Consider the following 19,484-nt stretch of genomic DNA (forward strand, 5'->3'; position numbering starts at 1 on the left):
GATAAGGAGTTTTAATAAAGATGTATTCTGGGCAGACAAAGGACAGAGAGAAACATCTGTGCCATTGAAGAAAAAGGACCCTGCTCAATACCAGCAGCTTTTAAGCTACATGTAGAGAGAAACTGGAGTTGGTCTTGAACCCCTCACCTGACAAATCGTACCAGGGTTTTAGCATAGAACTTTGACTGTAGTATAACAAGAGAAATCTGCAACAGTACATCCATCCTCCTACACCTCCACAAGTTTTTTTTCTTCAGTGTACAAGGGAAAAGATTACAGGCCTACACCATTTCAAATCTTCACCCAGGGGGAGAGCAAGTCAACAGAAAACTCTTAAAAATCCATAAGACTTAAGCGCATATTAGTTTATAATCTCTACCTATTGTATGAGTGTGAGAGTGGGTGTGGTTCCTTATATTTAGGGTGTTGAATAATAAACATTTATCTTTATTTTAAAACTCACAAGAAAACCTGCCATTTGTCTGTTAGTTAGTTAGTTAGAGATACAGCACTGAAACAGGCCCTTCGGCCCACTGATTCTGTGCCGACCATCAACCACCCATTTATACTAATCCTACACTAATTCCATATTCCTACCACATCCCCACCTGTCCCTATATTTCCCTGCCACCTACATATACTAGGGGCAATTTATAATGGCCAATTTACCTATCAACCTGCAAGTCTTTTGGCATGTGGGAGGAAACCGGAGCACCCGGAGAAAACCCACGCAGACACAGGGAGAACTTGCAAACTCCACACAGGCAGTACCCAGAATTGAACCCGGGTCGCTGGAGCTGTGAGGCTGCGGTGCTAACCACTGCGCCACTGTGCCTGTGTTCTTGACAATTAAATCACTCAGGGGTTAAAACCATTTTTTAAAAAAACACACGGTCTTTGGTCAGTTAAGTGGTGAAAAGGGGTGGTGAGAAAGACAGCCGTATCTGTCACCTCTCAGTATCCGTAACAATTAGGGGAGGGCTAACTTCAGTGGAGTGAGAACGAATTTGGCTCAGGTAAAATGGAATCAAAGATTGGCAGGCAAAACTGTAATTGGACAATGGGCTGCCTTTAAAGAGAACATTCGGGTACGGTTCAGGCAAGGGGGAAACGTTGGGCAAACAAATCCAGACCTCCCTAGATGATGAAAGAGATAGCCAGTAAGATGAAGCAGAAAAATCGTGCATATAACAGAGGTCCGGTGGATTTTACAATTGAGAACAAGTTTGAATATAGACGTAAAGTAAAAGCAAAATACTGCAGATGCTGGAAATCTGAAATAAAAACAGAAAGTGCTGGAAATACTCAGCAGGTCAGGCAGCATCTGTGGAGAGAGAAGCAGAGTTAACGTTTCAGGTCTGTGACCTTTCATCAGAACTGAATATGGAAGCTTCAGGGGGAAGTGAAAAAATAAATAAGAGAAGCAAAGAGAGAGCATGAGAAGAGACTGACAGCTCACATACAAGGGAATCCAAAAGTCTTCGACAGGCATATAAATAGTAAGAAAGTGGTAAAAGGAGAACTGGAGCCAGTTAGGGACCTAAAATGGGGATTTATGCATGGAGGCTGGGGGTGTGGAAGAGGTACTAAATGAGTATTTTGCATCCGTCTTTATCAAGGAACAAGATGCAGTACAAGTTATGGTGAAAGAGGAGGTAGTGGAGACATTGGATGGGCTAAAAAATGATAAACAGGAGGTATTAGATAGGCTGACAGTACTTAAAGTTGATAGGTCACCAGAACCAGATGATTTAATTGAAGGATCCTGAGGGAATTAACGGTGGAAATTGCAGAGACACTGGCTATAATCTTCCAATCCTCCTTAGACACGGGTGGTGCCAGAGGACTTAAGAATTGCAAATGTTACACCCTTGTTCAAAAAAGGGTTTAAGGATAAGCGCAGCAACTATAGTTTAACCTCGGTGGTGGGAAAGCTTTTAAAAATTATAATTCAGGACAACATTAACAGTCACTTGGACAAATGTGGATTAAGTAAGGAAAGCCAGCACGGATTTGTTCAGGGCAAATCATGTTTAAGTAACTTGCTTGAGTCTTTTGATGAGATAACAAAGAGGGTTGATGAGGCGAATGTGGTTGATGTGGTGTACATGGACTTCCAAAAGGCATTTGATTAAATGCCCCATAACAGGCTTGTCAACAAAGTTAGAACCCATGGAATAAAGGGGACAGTAGCAGCATAAATATGAAATTGGCTGATCGACAGGAAACAGAGTAGTTGTGAATGGCTGTTTTTCAGACTGGAGGAAGGAAAACAGTGGGATTTCCCAGCGGTCAGCGCTAGGACCCTGCTTTTCTTGATATATATTAGTGAGCTAGACTTGGGTGCACTGGGCACAAATTTCAAAATTTGCAAATGACACAAAATTTGGCAATACTGTGAACTGTGAGGAAAATAGTGATAAACATCAAGGGGACATCGACAGGCTGGTGGAATGTGGGGATGAATGGCTGATGGAATTTAATGCAAAGTAGTGTGAAGTGATTCATTTTGGTAGGAAGAATGAGGCGAGACAATGCCCTGTATAACTGAAGCATAACCTCCCTACTTTTGTATTCAATTCCCCTCGCGATAAACGATAACATTCCATTAGCTTTCCTCATTACGTGCTGTACCTGCATACTAACCTTTTGCAATTCATGCACTAGGACACCCAGATCCCTCTGCATCTCAGAGCTCTGCAATCTCTCACCATTTAGATAATATGCTTCTTTTTTATTCTTCCTGCCAAAGTGGACAATTTCACACATTTCTACATTATACTCCATTTGCCAGGTCTTTGCCCACTCACTTAACCTCTCTATATCCCTTTGTAGCCCCCTTATGTACTCTTCACAAGTTACTTTCCTACCTATCTTTGTGTCAGCAGCAAATTTAGCAACCATACCTTCGGTCCCTTCATCTAAGTCATTTATATAAATTGTAAAAAGTTGAGGCCCCAGCACTGATCCCTGTGGCACACCACTCGTTACATCTTGCCAACCAGAAAATGACCCATTTATGCCTACTCTCTGTTCCTGTTAGCTAGCCAATCTTCTATCCAAGCCAATATGTTACCCCCTAAATCATGAGCTTTTATTTTCTTCAATAACCTTTGATGTGGCACATTATCAAATGCCTTCTGGAAATCTAAGTACAATACATCCACTGGTTCCCCTTTATCCACAGCACACGTAATTCCCTCAAAGAACTCCAATAAATTGGTTAAACATGATTTCCCTTTCACAAAACTGAACAGAGGGACTTGGGGGTTTATGTATACACATCATTGAAGGTGGCTGGACAGGTTGAGAGCTCGGTTAATGAAGCATATTGGATTCTGGGCTTTATAAATAGGGACAGAGAGTACAAAAACAAAAAAAGTTATGATAAACCTGTAAAAAACACTGGTTCAGCTTCAACTGGAGTATTTTGTCCAGTTCTGGGCACCACACATTTGGAAGGATGTGAAGGCATTAGAAGATGCAGAAAAGATTCACAAGGATGGTTCCAGGTACAATGAACTTCTGTTACGTGGATAGGTTGGAGAAGCTGGGGCTGTTCTCCTTGGAGGAGAGAAGATTAAGAGGAGATTTGATAGAGATTATGAAAATCATGAGGGGTCTGGACAGAGTTGATAGGGAGAAAGTGTTCCCATTGGCCGACGGATACAGAACCAGAGGGCACTGATATAAGATGATTGGCAAAAGAAATACTGGTGACATGAGGAAAAACATTTTTACGCAGTGAGTGGTTAGGATCTGGAATGCGCTGCCTAGTGTGATGGAACAGATTCAATCGAGGCCTTCAAAAGGGAACTGGATAATTATCTGAAGAGTTTGCAGGGGTATGGAGAAAAGGCGGGGAGTGAGACTAGGTGAATTGCTCTTGCAGAGAGCCAGCATGGGCATGACAGGCTGAATGGCCTCCTTCCATACTTTTATGATTCTATGACCTGTCGTATTTCAAGGGCTTGGAAATCAGAAAGGTTCATTGGTAAATAAATAAAGGGATTGCATTTTTTTGGCACCTTATCACACACTCAGCATGTCCCAAAGCACTTCACGGCCAATAGATCGCTTTTCAAGAGCAGTTACTGTTGTTATGTAGGCAAATGCCACAGCCAGTGTGCACACAGCAAGATCCCACTAACAGAAAATAAGTGCATGACCAGCTAATCTTTGTGATGTTCACTGAGGGACAAATTGTTGAGCAGGACACTGGGAGAACGACCCGTTCTTTGAAAAATGCCATGGGATCTTTAATGGTCACCTGAGCTGGCAAATGAGGTCTTGCCTTAACATCCCATCTGACTATGTAGCACTCCTTCAGTACAGTAATGTAGCATCAGTCTAGATTTTGTGCTTAAGTCCCTGGAGTGGGATTTGAACCTATGACTCTCTGACACACAGGTGAGCGTGCTACCCACTGAGCCAAACTGACACTTGGCTGTAGCATATTTCACATTCTCATGTTTCCTGCAGTAATATGTAACTTGTGCAATATTCTACAAACACATTACTAAGACACTTCCTTCAAATAAGTTAAGCACACCAAGTGGAAAAACCAGCATTAACGAACCAACATGGAATTCAGGTGGCCATCTAAATGGTCTGGAGAGGGTGAAGACGTTAACTGTAGTTTGATCTGGTGGCTTCAATCACAAGGAGCTGAACTTGCAGATAATGGGTGGGTTGTGGAAGGAACCAGGCAGTGGGTAGAACCCAAGAGGGTCTACCAACATCACGTCAGCAACCATGAAGGACAAAGTCTGAAGAATTACCTGATTGCTTTTCTCTGTCTGGTTGTTCCTGTTGGAGTCGGGGAAGTGAATATGACAGCCCGTCTCCTCCATTACTTTCTTGATGTTGTTTCCTCCTTTGCCAATTACATGGGAATGTTCTGTATGTGACACATCCATCTTCAAAGTCACCCGATTACTCTAATTCAAAGGGCAAGAGGAAATACAAATGTCATTAGATGATTCCTACATTGATCCTGCATAGTTCATCAACTCGTTTAATTTTTTTCATTACCGTATGCACTTGAATTATGAGCACCATTTTTATTCAACAATGCTTTATTGTTCAAATGGGAAAATGACACATAAGATTGTATGGTAGTGGACTGGAATTACTAGTCATTCAGGCATCGCTTGCTTTAATTAGTTCGACAAGAACTGTATTGACCCCATGATACGTTTCCAGTCTGGGTTAAAGTCTATGAGGTTTGAACTCCCTCAGAGGTTTGCTGGATAAACCGGACACTGTGGCGGACATGAGCACAGAACTGGGCTGGGAGTCTTCTGCCAGAAGTGATACTATACCAGAGATGAGGGAGTTCAGTTATGTGGAGACACCAGAGAAGCTGGTATTATTCAAACAGAATGGTAGAACACGCTGAAGGATCATATGTTCCAATGAGAGAGAGAGAGAGGGAGAGGGAGAGGGAGAGGGAGGGGGGGTGACAGAGGGAGAGGGAGGGGGGGTGACAGAGGGAGAGGCGGGGGGACACAGGGAGAGGCGGGGGGACACAGGGCGAGGCGGGGGGACAGAGGGCGAGGCGGGAGGACAGAGGGCGAGGCGGGAGGACAGAGGGCGAGGCGGGAGGACAGAGGGCGAGGCGGGAGGACAGAGGGCGAGGCGGGAGGACAGAGGGCGAGGCGGGAGGACAGAGGGCGAGGCGGGGGGACAGAGGGCGAGGGGGGGCCAGAGAGAGGGAAATCAGAGAGAAGAAAGGATGGGGGAGAAAAAAACAAAGAATGGGGAGAGATAGACTTTAAATTGTGCGCCAGGTGTCGGGTTTGGGTCGGGTCGGGTCTCCCTTCCGGGTCTGTTATTCGGGCTCGGGTCGCATCGGGTCGGATATAGTGCTGCCTTTTGCTCAGGGAGGGAAAGCCTTCAAAATTTGAACAGCCAGGATGTCGAGGCAGGAAACGTGCATCTGGTCTCCGCACTAATCTGCAGTGAGTGATTCCATCCAAGGTAGAGCACAACCTCTTTGATATAATCAACTTCATTCTGGTAGTCGGGTCGGGTCAGATGCGGGAAAAAAAGCAAAGGACTCGGGCCGGGTCGCGATTGGGTTGGATGTGTTTCTGTCGGGCCCAGATCGGGTTTCATTTGCATACCCGAGCAGGCCTTTGACCTCTCATTGATAATACACATGGCAGCTGGTGAACCATGACACTGCACTTACCTTTGTGTCTAGAACAGACATGATTTTTTCTTTCGCTTCCTTCACGTCTTCTTTCCTTCCACCAACTTTAATGTGAGGATCTGTACAAAAACAAAGGGGAAAACCAAACATGAGAAACACATGTGTGTCTGAACTGAAATGTGGAGCCACAGAACCAAGACCCACCCTAATCCAGGAAACGAGAGAGAAGAGAAACTGTTAGTGAGTAGCCAACAGCCACAAGTGGGGATACAGTTTCGGTTGGGTCTGGCGTCGTTGGGTACAAAACTTGGATTTTATAACGTCCTTCATGTCCCACCTGGGGGTAGAGAGATGACACAAGTAAAAACAGAAAATGCTGGAAATACACAGCAGGTCGGGTAGCATCTGTAAAGAGAGGAACTGAGTTAACGTTTCATCTTTCATCAGATGAGGGCTAGAGAGATGACAGGTTTTGCGGAGGCTTTTACATAAGGCAATTGAAGGAGCAAGATGGAGTGTGTGTTTCGGGAGGGAGTTCCAGAGAATTCAATTCAGATGCCTGAAAGCCTTGCCATTGATGGCAGAGCAGTGCGGGAGGGGGTGGAATACGCCAGAGGCCACAGGCTGGGCTTTAAACCATAAACGTTGCAGTGATGAGGGAAAGCAGGGTTCAAATCTTTGAAGAGATTTGGAAACCAAGAATGAGGAAGCTGAGTTTAGTTTTAGGACAATGAGCTCCGTGCAGACGAGGGTGACAGATGAATGGGACTTGGTGCAGGACCTTGGTGTTGGAGAAACCGAGTTAACATTTCAGGTCGATGACCTTTCATCAAGTTATCGACCTGAAACATTAACTCTGTTTCTATCTCCACAGATGCTGCCAAACCTGCTGTGTTTTGCTTTTATTTTAGTGTATTTCCAGCACTTTGTTTTTATTTCAGATTTTCAACATCTGCAGCGTTTTGATTTAGTACCTTGGGAGTTGGTATTGTGGATTGGATGAAGTTAGTGTAAGGGGGAGATGCAGCTGGCATGGAAGGTGTTGTTGAAATGGAGTCTCTGTATGTGTAATTAAGGGTTATGGTGGCAGTAAGTGTAAAGTAAGGACAAAGGCAGATGATGATGTAGAGATGGGTAGGATATCGGATTTGAATGTGAACTCACAGCCAAACAGTACATCAAGGTTATGGATTATCTGGCACAGCTTGAGGGAGGAACCCGGAAATCATGGTCAACCTGACGCAGCTTGTTGAGGGGGCTGGAAACACCAATTCAGTCTCTCCAATTTTCAGCTGGAGAAAGTTTTGCCTTATCCTCATGGTGTAGCTTGACTGAATGGAGGTAATCATTGGATCGAGTGTGTAATGGAAAAGTAAAGCCGGGTGCAATCTGTACACACATAGAAGCTGACTCCATAAGTGCAGATGCCTATGAGGGGACAGTGTGTAAATGAGGAAGAGAAGGGAGTCAAAAAGGTTTGCTTGGGGTGTGCCAGGGTCTCGTGTGTGTAGGTGGGAATACGAGGGCACTGTTTGGGAACAGCCAGCTATGTTGAGATCAGGAGGCATGCAAAGGAGTACAATGCCTAGAGGTACACCATGAAGGACCATGGCGAGCTCGACTATAACAAACCGAAAAGAGTTCAAGGAAAACAAGTGATACACACAGCTGCCATCACATCAGACATCCACTGATGACTCAGACTGCGGAGTTGCTACGTAGGACTGGGCAGAACCCAGATTAAAGGATTCAGAAAGCAGCTTTGGTAGACGTAGGTATGTAGCTAGGTGGTGGGGAGGCATTTAAGGAACTTGCAGAAGAAAGACAGGTTCTGATATAGCTTGATAGCTGGAGAGAGTGGGGGAGCGGGGTTGGAGGGGGAGGTTTTGGTAATAATGTCAAGGGGAGGTGAGAAGTCCTGATGTTAAGGGAGCCATATATGGTGTCAGCATATCACTGGAACAAGCAAATGTACGAGTGGCCAGTATTTACAAGGAGAAGTGAAGAGTCACATAATTTGGTGCTGGGGAGCACCCAAGGAACAGTGTGTATTTTCAATGGCACTATTTACAATCAAGCTGGGAGAATAATTGTCAAGGTCCCAAAGTTTGAGACACAGTAATGTGATATCATTCCGAAAAGGATTTAACCCCAAATTCCAAACGACATAGATTGGTATCTTCTTCCCAGCAAACAATATTATTGCCATACACAACATAGGGGTTTAGATAATAATCAGTTATCAGATACCAGTGTCGGAAGAGACACCTGATTCTCAGGTATCCACTACTTAACCAAACAAGCTGGTTTGTGGCCTTTTGCCTGTTCACTATTTACAAGTGAGATGACACAAAGTTTCAAAATATAATATATATGAAGGGAAGGCTGCGGAAATCAAACAAGAGCAACTTTCATATTCCTTCTACACCTTGACTATTGTAGGAAAAGATTAGCTCATCAAATCTACTGCTTTTGGTAAGTAAACCTTCCAAACTGCCAACTTCAAAATAGGCCCCAAACCATCTCAGTTCCCAGGCCAAACCAATTCAGCTAAATGAATCTTAAAAAGCATACACACATGCAAGCCATTCTTCATTAAATCCCCGACTATCCACATACCAATATTGTACACTGAGAATGTTTAGATGTTCCTAGCATCTAGCACATTGTTGTCCAATACAAATCGCTGACTAGCCACAGGTGATGCTATGGCGACACGCTTTTAAGCCACATAGAGTAATTCTAGTAGAAAATGCCTTACACACAATGCAGGTAAATATACTTCACATATATATTTACTGAACAAGCATCTAGTAAAGTGCCCACAACAATCAGAAAACACACATACCCTGTTTTTGTCTTACAACTTTACCAACAAAAGCATAAAAAGATAAACGTTCATATGCATACACTGTGCGAATGAGAATTGAGATCACAGGCCCAATGGTGATACTGGTTACTCATTTTTCATTTACCAATCAGAAATGTAACTCTCCACATCTGGATTGCCAATTGGCCATGTGACTAGAGGCTAACATACTGGACAACACTGATCTAGCATGACTACAGCATTTACAAAAGGAATCATGTTCCTGTCATTCATGCATCATTTGAACACTCCTGCCCATATTTGATGTCTGCTGTCACTTCCAGCAGAATATTTCGGAAGTAGTGGTGAGGAATCACCAACCCAATTTTCCCAGAGACCCCAGGAACCAGCATATGAACAAGGGAACATCTTCCACAAGATTCTTGTACTGCTAGAATACAGGCCAGCTCAGTAAAACTCTCATCTAGTACAAGGCTTTGGAGGCATTTTAACACTGTAAAAACCTTGACAATTTATGTGGACTGGGGCAATGACACATGCTGCCAGCATTTCCTGTGGTAAGGCCTTGCTGTTTATGAAATGTTCCTCACAGAAATCTTTGTGCAGGAAACTGCCATAAATCATAGACCAATGTTATTACAGGCTACATTCTGGAAAAAAATTATGGAAGACAAATCATTCAACGTGAATCCAGATGCATAAGGGCGCCCAGGTGCACTGATACTGTACAGTAACATTCATTGTGTGCCGTTATATTCTCACTTGCATTTACATTTATAAAATCAAATAATTTCACAAGATTCAGATGAGGGAGACTAGTCTACCTATGTGTCCAGTTCCACAGTTCCCCTCTCACAGTAAACTATTGGTTCATGATTAACTAAGGTTCTCATCCTACACTGCAACACCTGGAGTCTATTTCAAGTTTAGATAATTCCACAAGGGACAATCTTAAATTTGCTTGACACCAGTTTAAAGCTATGCTGCAATCATGGCTTATTTTGAAGCAGAGCTATAAAGCCCTATTTCAGTCACCTCTCCAATACTGAACAGCCCCGTTTCTTCACATAACACAATGCTGGGATCAGGCTCTTGGCTCTTCTCTGCACCACCCCCAAAGCTTGAACATTTCTCTTACGCCTTTGTGGTCAATACTAGATCATGGTGCATTCTGACCAGGCCCTTGTACGCTTTCATGTCAACCTCCAACTTGTGCTTCACTGACTCATCAACACACTTCAGCATTCAGTTTGTTTTGTTCCTCGATACATATAGGGAATGGTAACAAGGTGGTTATGTTTTTGAACTAGTAATTCAGAGGCTTAGACTAATAATCCAGAGATGCAGCCCACCAGTGAAGTTGAGGAATTAAAATTCAATTAATTTAAAAAATCTGGAATAAAAGGCTAGCATCAGTAATGGTGACCATGAAACTTCCAAATTGTCATAAAAACCCATCTAGTTCACCAATGTCCCTATCTGGTCTGGCTTATATGCGACTCCAGACCAACAGCAATGTGGTTGATTCAAACGCCCTCTGAAATGGCCAAGCAAGCCACTCAGTTGTATTCAAGGTACCTTCCCAAGGGCAATTAGGAATAGGCAATAAATGCTGATCTTGTCAGTGACACCTGCATCCCACGAATGGATGGGTTCACTAACACCTTGTGTCTCTTTCAACACGATCGTTATCTCTTCCATACAACTTTGCACAATCTTTTTCTGTGTATTAAATTTTACTTGCCATCATTCTATCTATTTAAAGATTCTATCTAACTCCTTTTGGAGGTCCATGACTCTAACCTCAAGCTATTCCATCCCCATCACCCCCAGTTTGATACTATTGGCAAACCCAACCACTTTGCTATCCAGGCTATCGCTGCAAGTTAGTAATGGACCCAACACCAATCCCTGGAGTGCCTCATTCAGTAACCACCCCTTCCCCAGCACATTCCAACATCAATTCTCTAACAAGCAGTTACTACTTCCCCACCATTCAGCACATTTCTGGCCCATTTCTCGACTTACGAGTTCCTACTATGCTAAATGAATCCAGAAACATTTCTCAAATCTCAGTCAAAGGCTATTCGCAGGGTCCAAATTCACCATGTTAAAAGGTAAACCAGTAGTTTTTGAAGGGAAATTGTCCGGTCAGATGGCAAGAAAATCAAAATTGAAGGTCATTTCTCACTTTGGTTTACGAACTCTGGGGCCTGGATCTCGTCTCTTCCAATCTTCTATCTTCCTAAATCACTTAGAATGTCAACTGCTGAAAACAAGTTAATGCCCCTGCCCAGGCAGGATCATCCTCTTCCAAAACCAGTTGGCTGGAGTTTGATAAATTGCTTAACACATGGCCTTCAAGTTTGCTCCCAAGATTGGTTCCTATTTATTACCTGCTACTGATGCAAGATTAATGGGTCAGCATTTGTCCTGATTAGAACAGCTCATTCCTTCCTTAATTTTCTACAATATCTTAATAATTAAGAGGACTTCTTATATCGATAGTCATTTCAACTTTTCCAATAATGGCCAAGTGGGCGTGAAGCACAGACTGGGCACAAAGGCAAATTTACAAGCCAGATATTTTATTAACAAAATAATAATGCTCAAACGCAACTTTTAATATGTAGATCCTAATCTCTACATGGACGTTCTGGGGGCAGGGGTGCTTAAGTAGCATTTCACTGATAAACTAAAATTGAATACAACTGCTATGACTAGACTTTAATGCAAAATGATTAAAGTTCATGAAGAAAATTATAGAGTGGAGAATCAAACCTTTGCTGCTATCTCATGTTTTGGCAGTATTTTGGTCAAGCAAATTGGATTTTTTGGCCCACTCCTTGGTGATGACGTTATTGCATTAAATGACTGCATGTGTCCTTGAGCTGATATATGGAAGTACCAGCTTAATCTCTAATTTCCCTAATTTGATCCCAGTCTGCTATCAAAGCAATTAACTAAAGTACTGGCAATGAACAAGCTGCCCAATCTTCTAATGCGTTGAGGCAAGTTGACCTGAACTGCTGTCTTATAGGCTTTAACCACCTATTGCAACCTTCCTTGGTAGCATGGTAATGTCAGAACATTAGTGGCTGAATCAGACCCATTGCAGGAGGTGGGGGGGGGAAAAACAACATCAAGGCACTGACCTGTTTGATTTAAGTCGGGAAAAACTTGAAGTCTACTGGAATCTTTACAGCAATACTAGCTTTTAATAAATTTCAGAATAATTATTTTTTCTATCTTTCAAGAAGTGACAGTATGCCCCTCCCCACCCCAACAGCTCAACAAGTTTATCCAGTGTGTAGCTTAGTAACAGAGACCATGAAGGCCCCAGGTCTGATACCAGGTCTGGTCTTTGCTCAATAAGGATGTAAGCAGATAAGGCTCATGTGATAATTAGGTGTTGCTCTGGAGAACAGATAGGTTGAGGATCTGGGGAAATCACAGGTCACTCTGGCTGATCTATAACAGACATTGTAATAATTTTTTTTTGTATTTTAAATTTGTTTGTAAGACTCTAGGCTATCATACCTGAGATACCACTCATTCCTGCGACTAGGGACTTAGACAACTTTTTCAAATTTGCTGACACTATCAGAACCCACTGCCTCTCTTAATGGTCTATTCGATATATCCAGCAGACTGTGTGTTTAAAAAGTTACATCCAAGTATTTTGCACATTTATACCAAAGGTCGGGAAGCTTCTCAGCATGGCAGGAGGACCCTGCCTCTCAGACAGCTGCCTTATGTTTGGTTTACATTTCTATTTTTTATTTCAAATTGTTGTATTTGCAGTTTTCTTCCCCTTTGTACATTTTTGAGATTATTGCATTTACACTTTTTCCTTTCATAGGTCATTTTGGTTTATTTCAACATATTCCAGATTTTGCATTTAAAAGAAATTCTAAAAATGCAGACACTGCGACTCCTTTGATTGACAGACCTTTCTCTCGCTTCTGGGCAGCTGCCGCCTACCACGTCATATGCCATTGTGTCACACACAGTTATGCGCTGACATCATTTCGTACAGTGTGGAAAGATGCCATGCTGACATTAAGCACTGTTGCCTTAGCAACAGACCAGGGCTGGGTATCAGATCAAGAATAATGGCAACAGCCGCGAGTTGGCAGGTGCTGTGCTGGGCCCTGGGGGGCGAGGCTGTAGGTGGGGGCAAGGCCCACAGAGGGAGGACTGGAAGTCTGGCGCCAAGGAATAACCGGGGCATCAGGCCTCTAACTGGATCTTCTGACTCCACAATGCCATTTTAGTTAAGAAAATCATCTGAAACCGTGAAGTTTATCCTCATTATTAACTTTTGATTCCTACAGGAAAATTGTGTTACCCTCTAGTTCTTTGAGTTGACATTCTCTCCACTTAATGCTTCTAGACTTTTTCATGAAAATGAGAACTGGCTGATAAAGGTTGGGAGCCACAAATGAGAACAAAGAAAATTACAGCACAGGAACAGGCCCTTCGGCCCTCCAAGCCTGCGCCGATCCAGATCCTCTATCTAAACCTGTCGCCTATTTTCTAAGGGTCTGTATCTCTTTGCTTCCTGCCCATTCATGTATCTGTCTAGATACATCTTAAAAGACGCTATCGTGCCCGCGTCTACCACCTCCGCTGGCAACGCGTTCCAGGCACCCACCACCCTCTGCGTAAAGAACTTTCCACGCATATCCCCCCTAAACTTTTCCCCTCTCACTTTGAACTCGTGACCCCTTGTCATTGAATCCCCCACTCTGGGAAAAAGCTTCTTGCTATCCACCCTGTCTATACCTCTCATGATTTTGTACACCTCAATCAGGTCCCCCCTCAACCTCCGTCTTTCTAATGAAAATAATCCTAATCTACTCAACCTTTCTTCATAGCTAGCGCCCTCCATACCAGGCAACATCCTGGTGAACCTCCTCTGCACCCTCTCCAAAGCATCTACATCCTTTTGGTAATGTGGCGACCAGAACTGCACGCAGTATTCCAAATGTGGCCGAACCAAAGTCTGATACAACTGTAACATGACCTGCCAACTCTTGTACTCAATACCCCGTCCGATGAAGGAAAGCATGCCGTATGCCTTCTTGACCACTCTATTGACCTGCGTTGCCACCTTCAGGCAACAATGGACCTGAACACCCAAATCTCTCTGGACATCAATTTTCCCTAGGACTTTTCCATTTATTGTATAGTTCACTCTTGAATTGGATCTTCCAAAATGTATCACCTCGAATTTGCCCGGATTGAACTCCATCTGCCATTTCTCTGCCCAACTCTCCAATCTATCTATATTCTGCTGTATTCTCTGACAGTCCCTTTCACTATCTGCTACTCCACCAATCTTAGTGTCGTCTGCAAACTTGTTGATCAGACCACCTATACTTTCCTCCAAATCATTTATGTATATCACAAACAACAGTGGTCCCAGCACGGATCCCTGTGGAACACCACTGGTCACATGTCTCCATTTTGAGAAACTCCCTTCCACTGCTACTCTCTGTCTCCTGTTGCCCAGCCAGTTCTTTATCCATCTAGCTAGTACACCCTGGACCCCATGCGACTTCACTTTCTCCATCAGCCTACCATGGGGAACCTTATCAAACGCCTTACTGAAGTCCATGTATATGACATCTACAGCCCTTCCCTCATCAATCAACTTTGTCACTTCCTCAAAGAATTCTATTAAGTTGGTAAGACATGACCTTCCCTGCACAAAACCATGTTGCCTATCACTGATAAGCCCATTTTCTTCCAAATGGGAATAGATCCTATCCCTCAGTATCTTCTCCAGCAGCTTCCCTACCACTGACGTCAGGCTCACCGGTCTATAATTATCTGGATTATCCCTGCTACCCTTCTTAAACAAGGGGACAACATTAGCAATTCTCCAGTCCTCCGGGACCTCACCCGTGTTTAAGGATGCTGCAAAGATATCTGTTAAGGCCCCAGCTATTTCCTCTCTCGCTTCCCTCAGTAACCTGGGATAGATCCCATCCGGACCTGGGGACTTGTCCACCTTAATGCCTTTTAGAATACCCAACACTTCCTCCCTCCTTATGCCGACTTGACCTAGAGTAATCAAACATCTATCCCTAACCTCAACAAGTTAAGGAGCTGCAGGTTGCCAACCCCTGGGCTGGACATTGACGTTAACCTCCTGGACCTGGGGTCAAAACCCAGTCCAGACCGCAAGGATGTTGGCTGTAAAGGTCCTGTGTGAAATGAGTTTGGGAGTCTTGGCCCACTTCCTATTCAACATGGGCCAACAACACACAACTGTTCCTGAAGTGGCACAAACTGGCAATGTCAGTCAGGGAGTTCACAGGGTAGTTGGTGTGGAAAATGGAAATAATGTCACACTAATGGGTGCAATAGTTGCTTAAGGAAGCATTAGGTTAAACAAACATTTCTGATGAAAGGTCACAGACCTGAAACGTTAACTCTGTTTCTCTCCCCACAGATGCTGCCAGACTTAATATACGAACATATGAATTAGGTGCAGGAGTAGGCCACTTGGCCCCTAGAGCCTGCTCCAACATTCAATAAGTTCATGACTGAACTGATTACTCGACATTCCAGCGACACCCTGAAAACGTTTCACCCCTTGCTTATCAAGAATCTATCTACCCTGCCTTAAAAATACTCAAAGGCTCTGCTTCCACCACCTTTTGAGGAAGAGAGTTCCAAAGACTCTCAACCTTCTCAGAAAAAAATTCTCATCTCTGTCTTAAATAGGCAACTCGTTATTTTTAAACAGTGACCCCTAGTTCTAGGCTCTCCCACAGGAGGAAACATCCTTTCCACATCCACCCTGTCAAGACCCCTCAGAATCTTGTATGTTTCAATCAAGTCGCCTCTTTGTCCTGGTATCCTGGCCAACATTCTTCTCTCAAACAACTCTTCTAAACAAGCCTTGCCTGTCCAACCTTCCCTCATAACCCGCCCATTCCAGCTATTAGTTTAGTAAACCTCCTCTGAATTGCTTCCAATGCATTTCCATCCTTCCTTAAATAAGGAGACCAATACCGTACTCAATACTCCAGATGTGGTCTCACCAATGCACTGTATAACATGAAGCATAGCCTCCCTACTTTTGTATTCAATTCCCCTTGCAAAAAACAATAATATTCTATTAACTTACCTAATTACTTGCTGAATGCCGATACTAACCTTTTACGATTCATGCACTAGGACACTTAGATCCCTCTGCATCTCAGAGCTCTGCAATTTCTCACCATTTAGATAATATGCTTCTTTTTTATTCTTCCTGTCAAAATGGACAATTTCACATTTTCCCACATTATACTCCATTTGCCAGATTTTTGCCCACTCACTTAACCTATCTATATCCTTTGTAGCCTCCTTATGTCTTCTTCACAACCTACTTTCCTACCTATCTTTGTGTCACCAGCAAGTTTAGCAATCATACCTTTGGTCCCTTCATCTAAGCCGTTTATATAAATTGGAAAAGGTTGAGGCCCCAGCACAGATCCCTGTGGCATACCACTCATTACATATTGCCAACCAGAAAATGACCTATTTATACCTACTCTCCATTTCCTGTTAGCCAGCCAATCTTCTATCCATGCCAATATGTTACCCCTTATACCTTGAGCTTTTATTTTCTGCAATAACCTTTGATGTGGCACCTTATCAAATGCCTTCTGGAAATCTAAGTACAGTACATCCACTGGTTTCCCCTTTATCCACAGCACGTGTTACTTCTTTAAATAACTCCAATAAATTGGTTAAACATGATTTCCCTTTCACAAAACCATGTTGACTCGGCCGGATTACCTTGAATTTTTCTAAGTGCCCTGCTATAACATCTTTAATAATAGCTTCTAACAGATGTTAAGCTAACTGGCCTGTAGTTACCTGCTTTCTGTCTCCCTCCCTTTTTGAATAAAGGAGTTACATTCACTATTTGCCAATCTAATGGAACCTTCCCCGAATCTAGGGAATTTTGGAAAATTAAAATCAACACTTCAACTATCTCACTAGTTATTTCTTTTAGGACCCGAGGATGAAGTCCATCAGGACCCGGGGACTTGTCAGCCCACAGCTCCAACAATTTCTTAGTACCACTTCCCTGGTGATTGTAATTTTTCTGAATTCCTCCCTCCCTTCCATTTCCAGACTTACAGCTATTTCTGGGATGTTACTTGTATCCTCTATAGTGAAGACCGATGCAAAATACCTGTTTTATTCATCTGCCATCTCCTTATTTTCCCTTATTAATTCCCCAGACTCACTTTCTATAAGACCAACGCTCATTTTGTTAACTCTTTAAATATCTATAGAAACCCTTAATATCTGTCTTTATATTTCTAGCTAGCTTTCTCTCGTACTCTAATTTTTCCCTCCTTATTAATCTTTCAGTCATTCTTTGTTGTTTTTTTCTATTCTGTCCAATCTTCTGACCTTCCATCCACCTTTGCGTGATTATCTGCTTTTTCCTTAAGTTTGATACTATCTTTAACTTTTTTAGTTAACCACGAATGGTGGGTCCTCCCCTTTGGATTTTTCTTTCTTGTTGGTATGTATCTATTCTGTGTATTCTAAAACCTGCTGAGTATTTCCAGCATTTTCTGTGTTGCTTTTGGTTAACAAGCAGTTGATTAACCACGCAACCTCTTCTGCTTTCCAAAAAACAAATTTATCGCAGCAAAGCTCCTCTATATGGATCTTAAGAAGCAATACTGCACTTTGCTGTAGTATAGTCCATGTAACATTTCTCAATGGTCAGTGTAAATTCTCAGCAGGTGTGGACATAAGCCAAACACTACATCATTATTTCTCTCTCTTTGGCCTCCTTGTCTCGAGAGACAATAGGTAAGCGCCTGGAGGTGGTCAGTGGTTTGTGAAGCAATGCCTGGAGTGGCTATAAAGGCCAATTCTAGAGTGACAGACTCTTCCACAGGTGCTGCAGATAAAATTGGTTGTCGGGGCTGTTACACAGTTGGCTCTCTCCTTGCGCTTCTGTCTTTTTTCCTGCCAACAGCTAAGTCTCTTCGACTTGCCACTCTTTAGCCTCGCCTTTATGCCTGTCCGCCAGCTCTGGCGATCACTGGCAACTGACTCCCACGATTTGTGGCCAATGTCACAGGACTTCATGTCGCGTTTGCAGACGTCTTTAAAGCGGAGACATGGACGGCCGGTGGGTCTGATACCAGTGACGAGCTCGCTGTACAATGTGTCCTTGGGGATCCTGCCATCTTCTATGCGGCTCACATGGCCAAGCCATCTCAAGCGCCGCTGGCTCAGTAGGGTGTATATGCTGGGGATGTTGGCCGCCTCGAGGACTTCTGCGTTGGAAATATGGTCCTGCCACCTGATGCCAAGGATTCTCCAGTGTAGCGAAGATGGAATGAATTGAGACGTCGCTCTTGGCTGACATACATTGTCCAGGCCTCGCTGCCGTAGAGCAAGGTACTGAGGACACAGTCTTGAAACACTCGGACTTTTGTTTTCCGTGTCAGTGTGCCATTGTCTCACACTCTCTTGGCCAGTGTGGACATAGCAGCAGTCGCCTTTCCCATGCGCTTGTTGATTTCTGCATCGAGAGACAGGTTACTGGTGATAGTTGAGTCTAGGTAGGTGAACTCTTGAACCACTTCCAGAGCGTGGTCACCGATATTGACAGATGGAGCATTTCTGACGTCCTGTCCCATGCTGTTCATTTTCTTGAGGCTGATGGTTAGGCCAAATTCGTTGCAGGCAGCCACAATCCTGTCGCTAAGTCTCTGCAGGCACTCTTCTGTGTGGGATGTTAATGCAGCATCATCAGCAAAGAGGAGTTCCCTGATGAGGACCTTCCGTACTTTGGTCTTCGCTCTAAGACGGGCAAGGTTGAACAACCTGCCATCTGATCTTGTGTAGAGTAAAATTCCTTCTTCTGAAGACTTGAACGCATTTGAGAGTGGCAGGGAGAAGAAGATCCTAAACAGTGTAGGTGTGAGAGCACAGCCCTGTTTCACACCACTCAGGATAGGAAAGGGGTCTGATGAGGCAATTGTAATTTCGATAAGGTGCCATGCAAGAGGCTATTACACAAAACTAGAGCTCATGGGATTGAGAGTCTTAAATGGGAGACCACTTATTTTGAAATTGTGTCCTGAGTACTAGATTCCCCCATGAGAGGAAACATCCTCTCAGCATCTACCCTGTCAAACTCCCTCAGAATCTTGTATGTTTCAATAAGATCACCTCTCATTCTTCTAAACTCCAATGAGTACAGGCCCAACTTGCTCAACCTTTCTTCAGCCTAGTGAACTTCACTGAACTGCTTCCAATACAAGTATATTCCTCCTTAAGTAAGGAGGCCAGAACTGTACACAGTACTCTAGGTGCGGTCTCACCAACGTCCTGTACAACTGCAGCGAGACTTGCCTACTTTTATACTCCATCCCCCTTGCAATAAATGCCAACATTCCATTTGCCATCCGAATTACTTGCTGTACCTGCATGCTAACATTTTGAGATTCATGTATG

The 19,484-nt window shown here is 43.5% G+C and overlaps 1 protein-coding gene across 5 annotated transcripts in view; it reads right to left on the bottom strand.

The window, feature by feature from the left end:
• LOC137380530 (protein bicaudal C homolog 1-like) overlaps positions 1-19,484 on the bottom strand; it is a 305,313-nt gene that overhangs the window by 63,181 nt on the left and 222,648 nt on the right. For all 5 annotated transcript variants that reach the window (XM_068052479.1, XM_068052477.1, XM_068052481.1 and 2 more), the window contains 2 exons: positions 6,197-6,276; positions 4,782-4,940 (listed from right to left, as the gene is read on the bottom strand). In XM_068052479.1, the coding sequence (XP_067908580.1) occupies positions 4,782-4,940; positions 6,197-6,276 (239 nt within the window). The remainder of the gene's footprint in view (positions 1-4,781; positions 4,941-6,196; positions 6,277-19,484) is intronic.

The sequence above is a fragment of the Heterodontus francisci genome, chromosome 20 (genome assembly GCF_036365525.1).
Source record: "Heterodontus francisci isolate sHetFra1 chromosome 20, sHetFra1.hap1, whole genome shotgun sequence".
In the NCBI taxonomy this organism is placed as follows: domain Eukaryota; kingdom Metazoa; phylum Chordata; class Chondrichthyes; order Heterodontiformes; family Heterodontidae; genus Heterodontus; species Heterodontus francisci.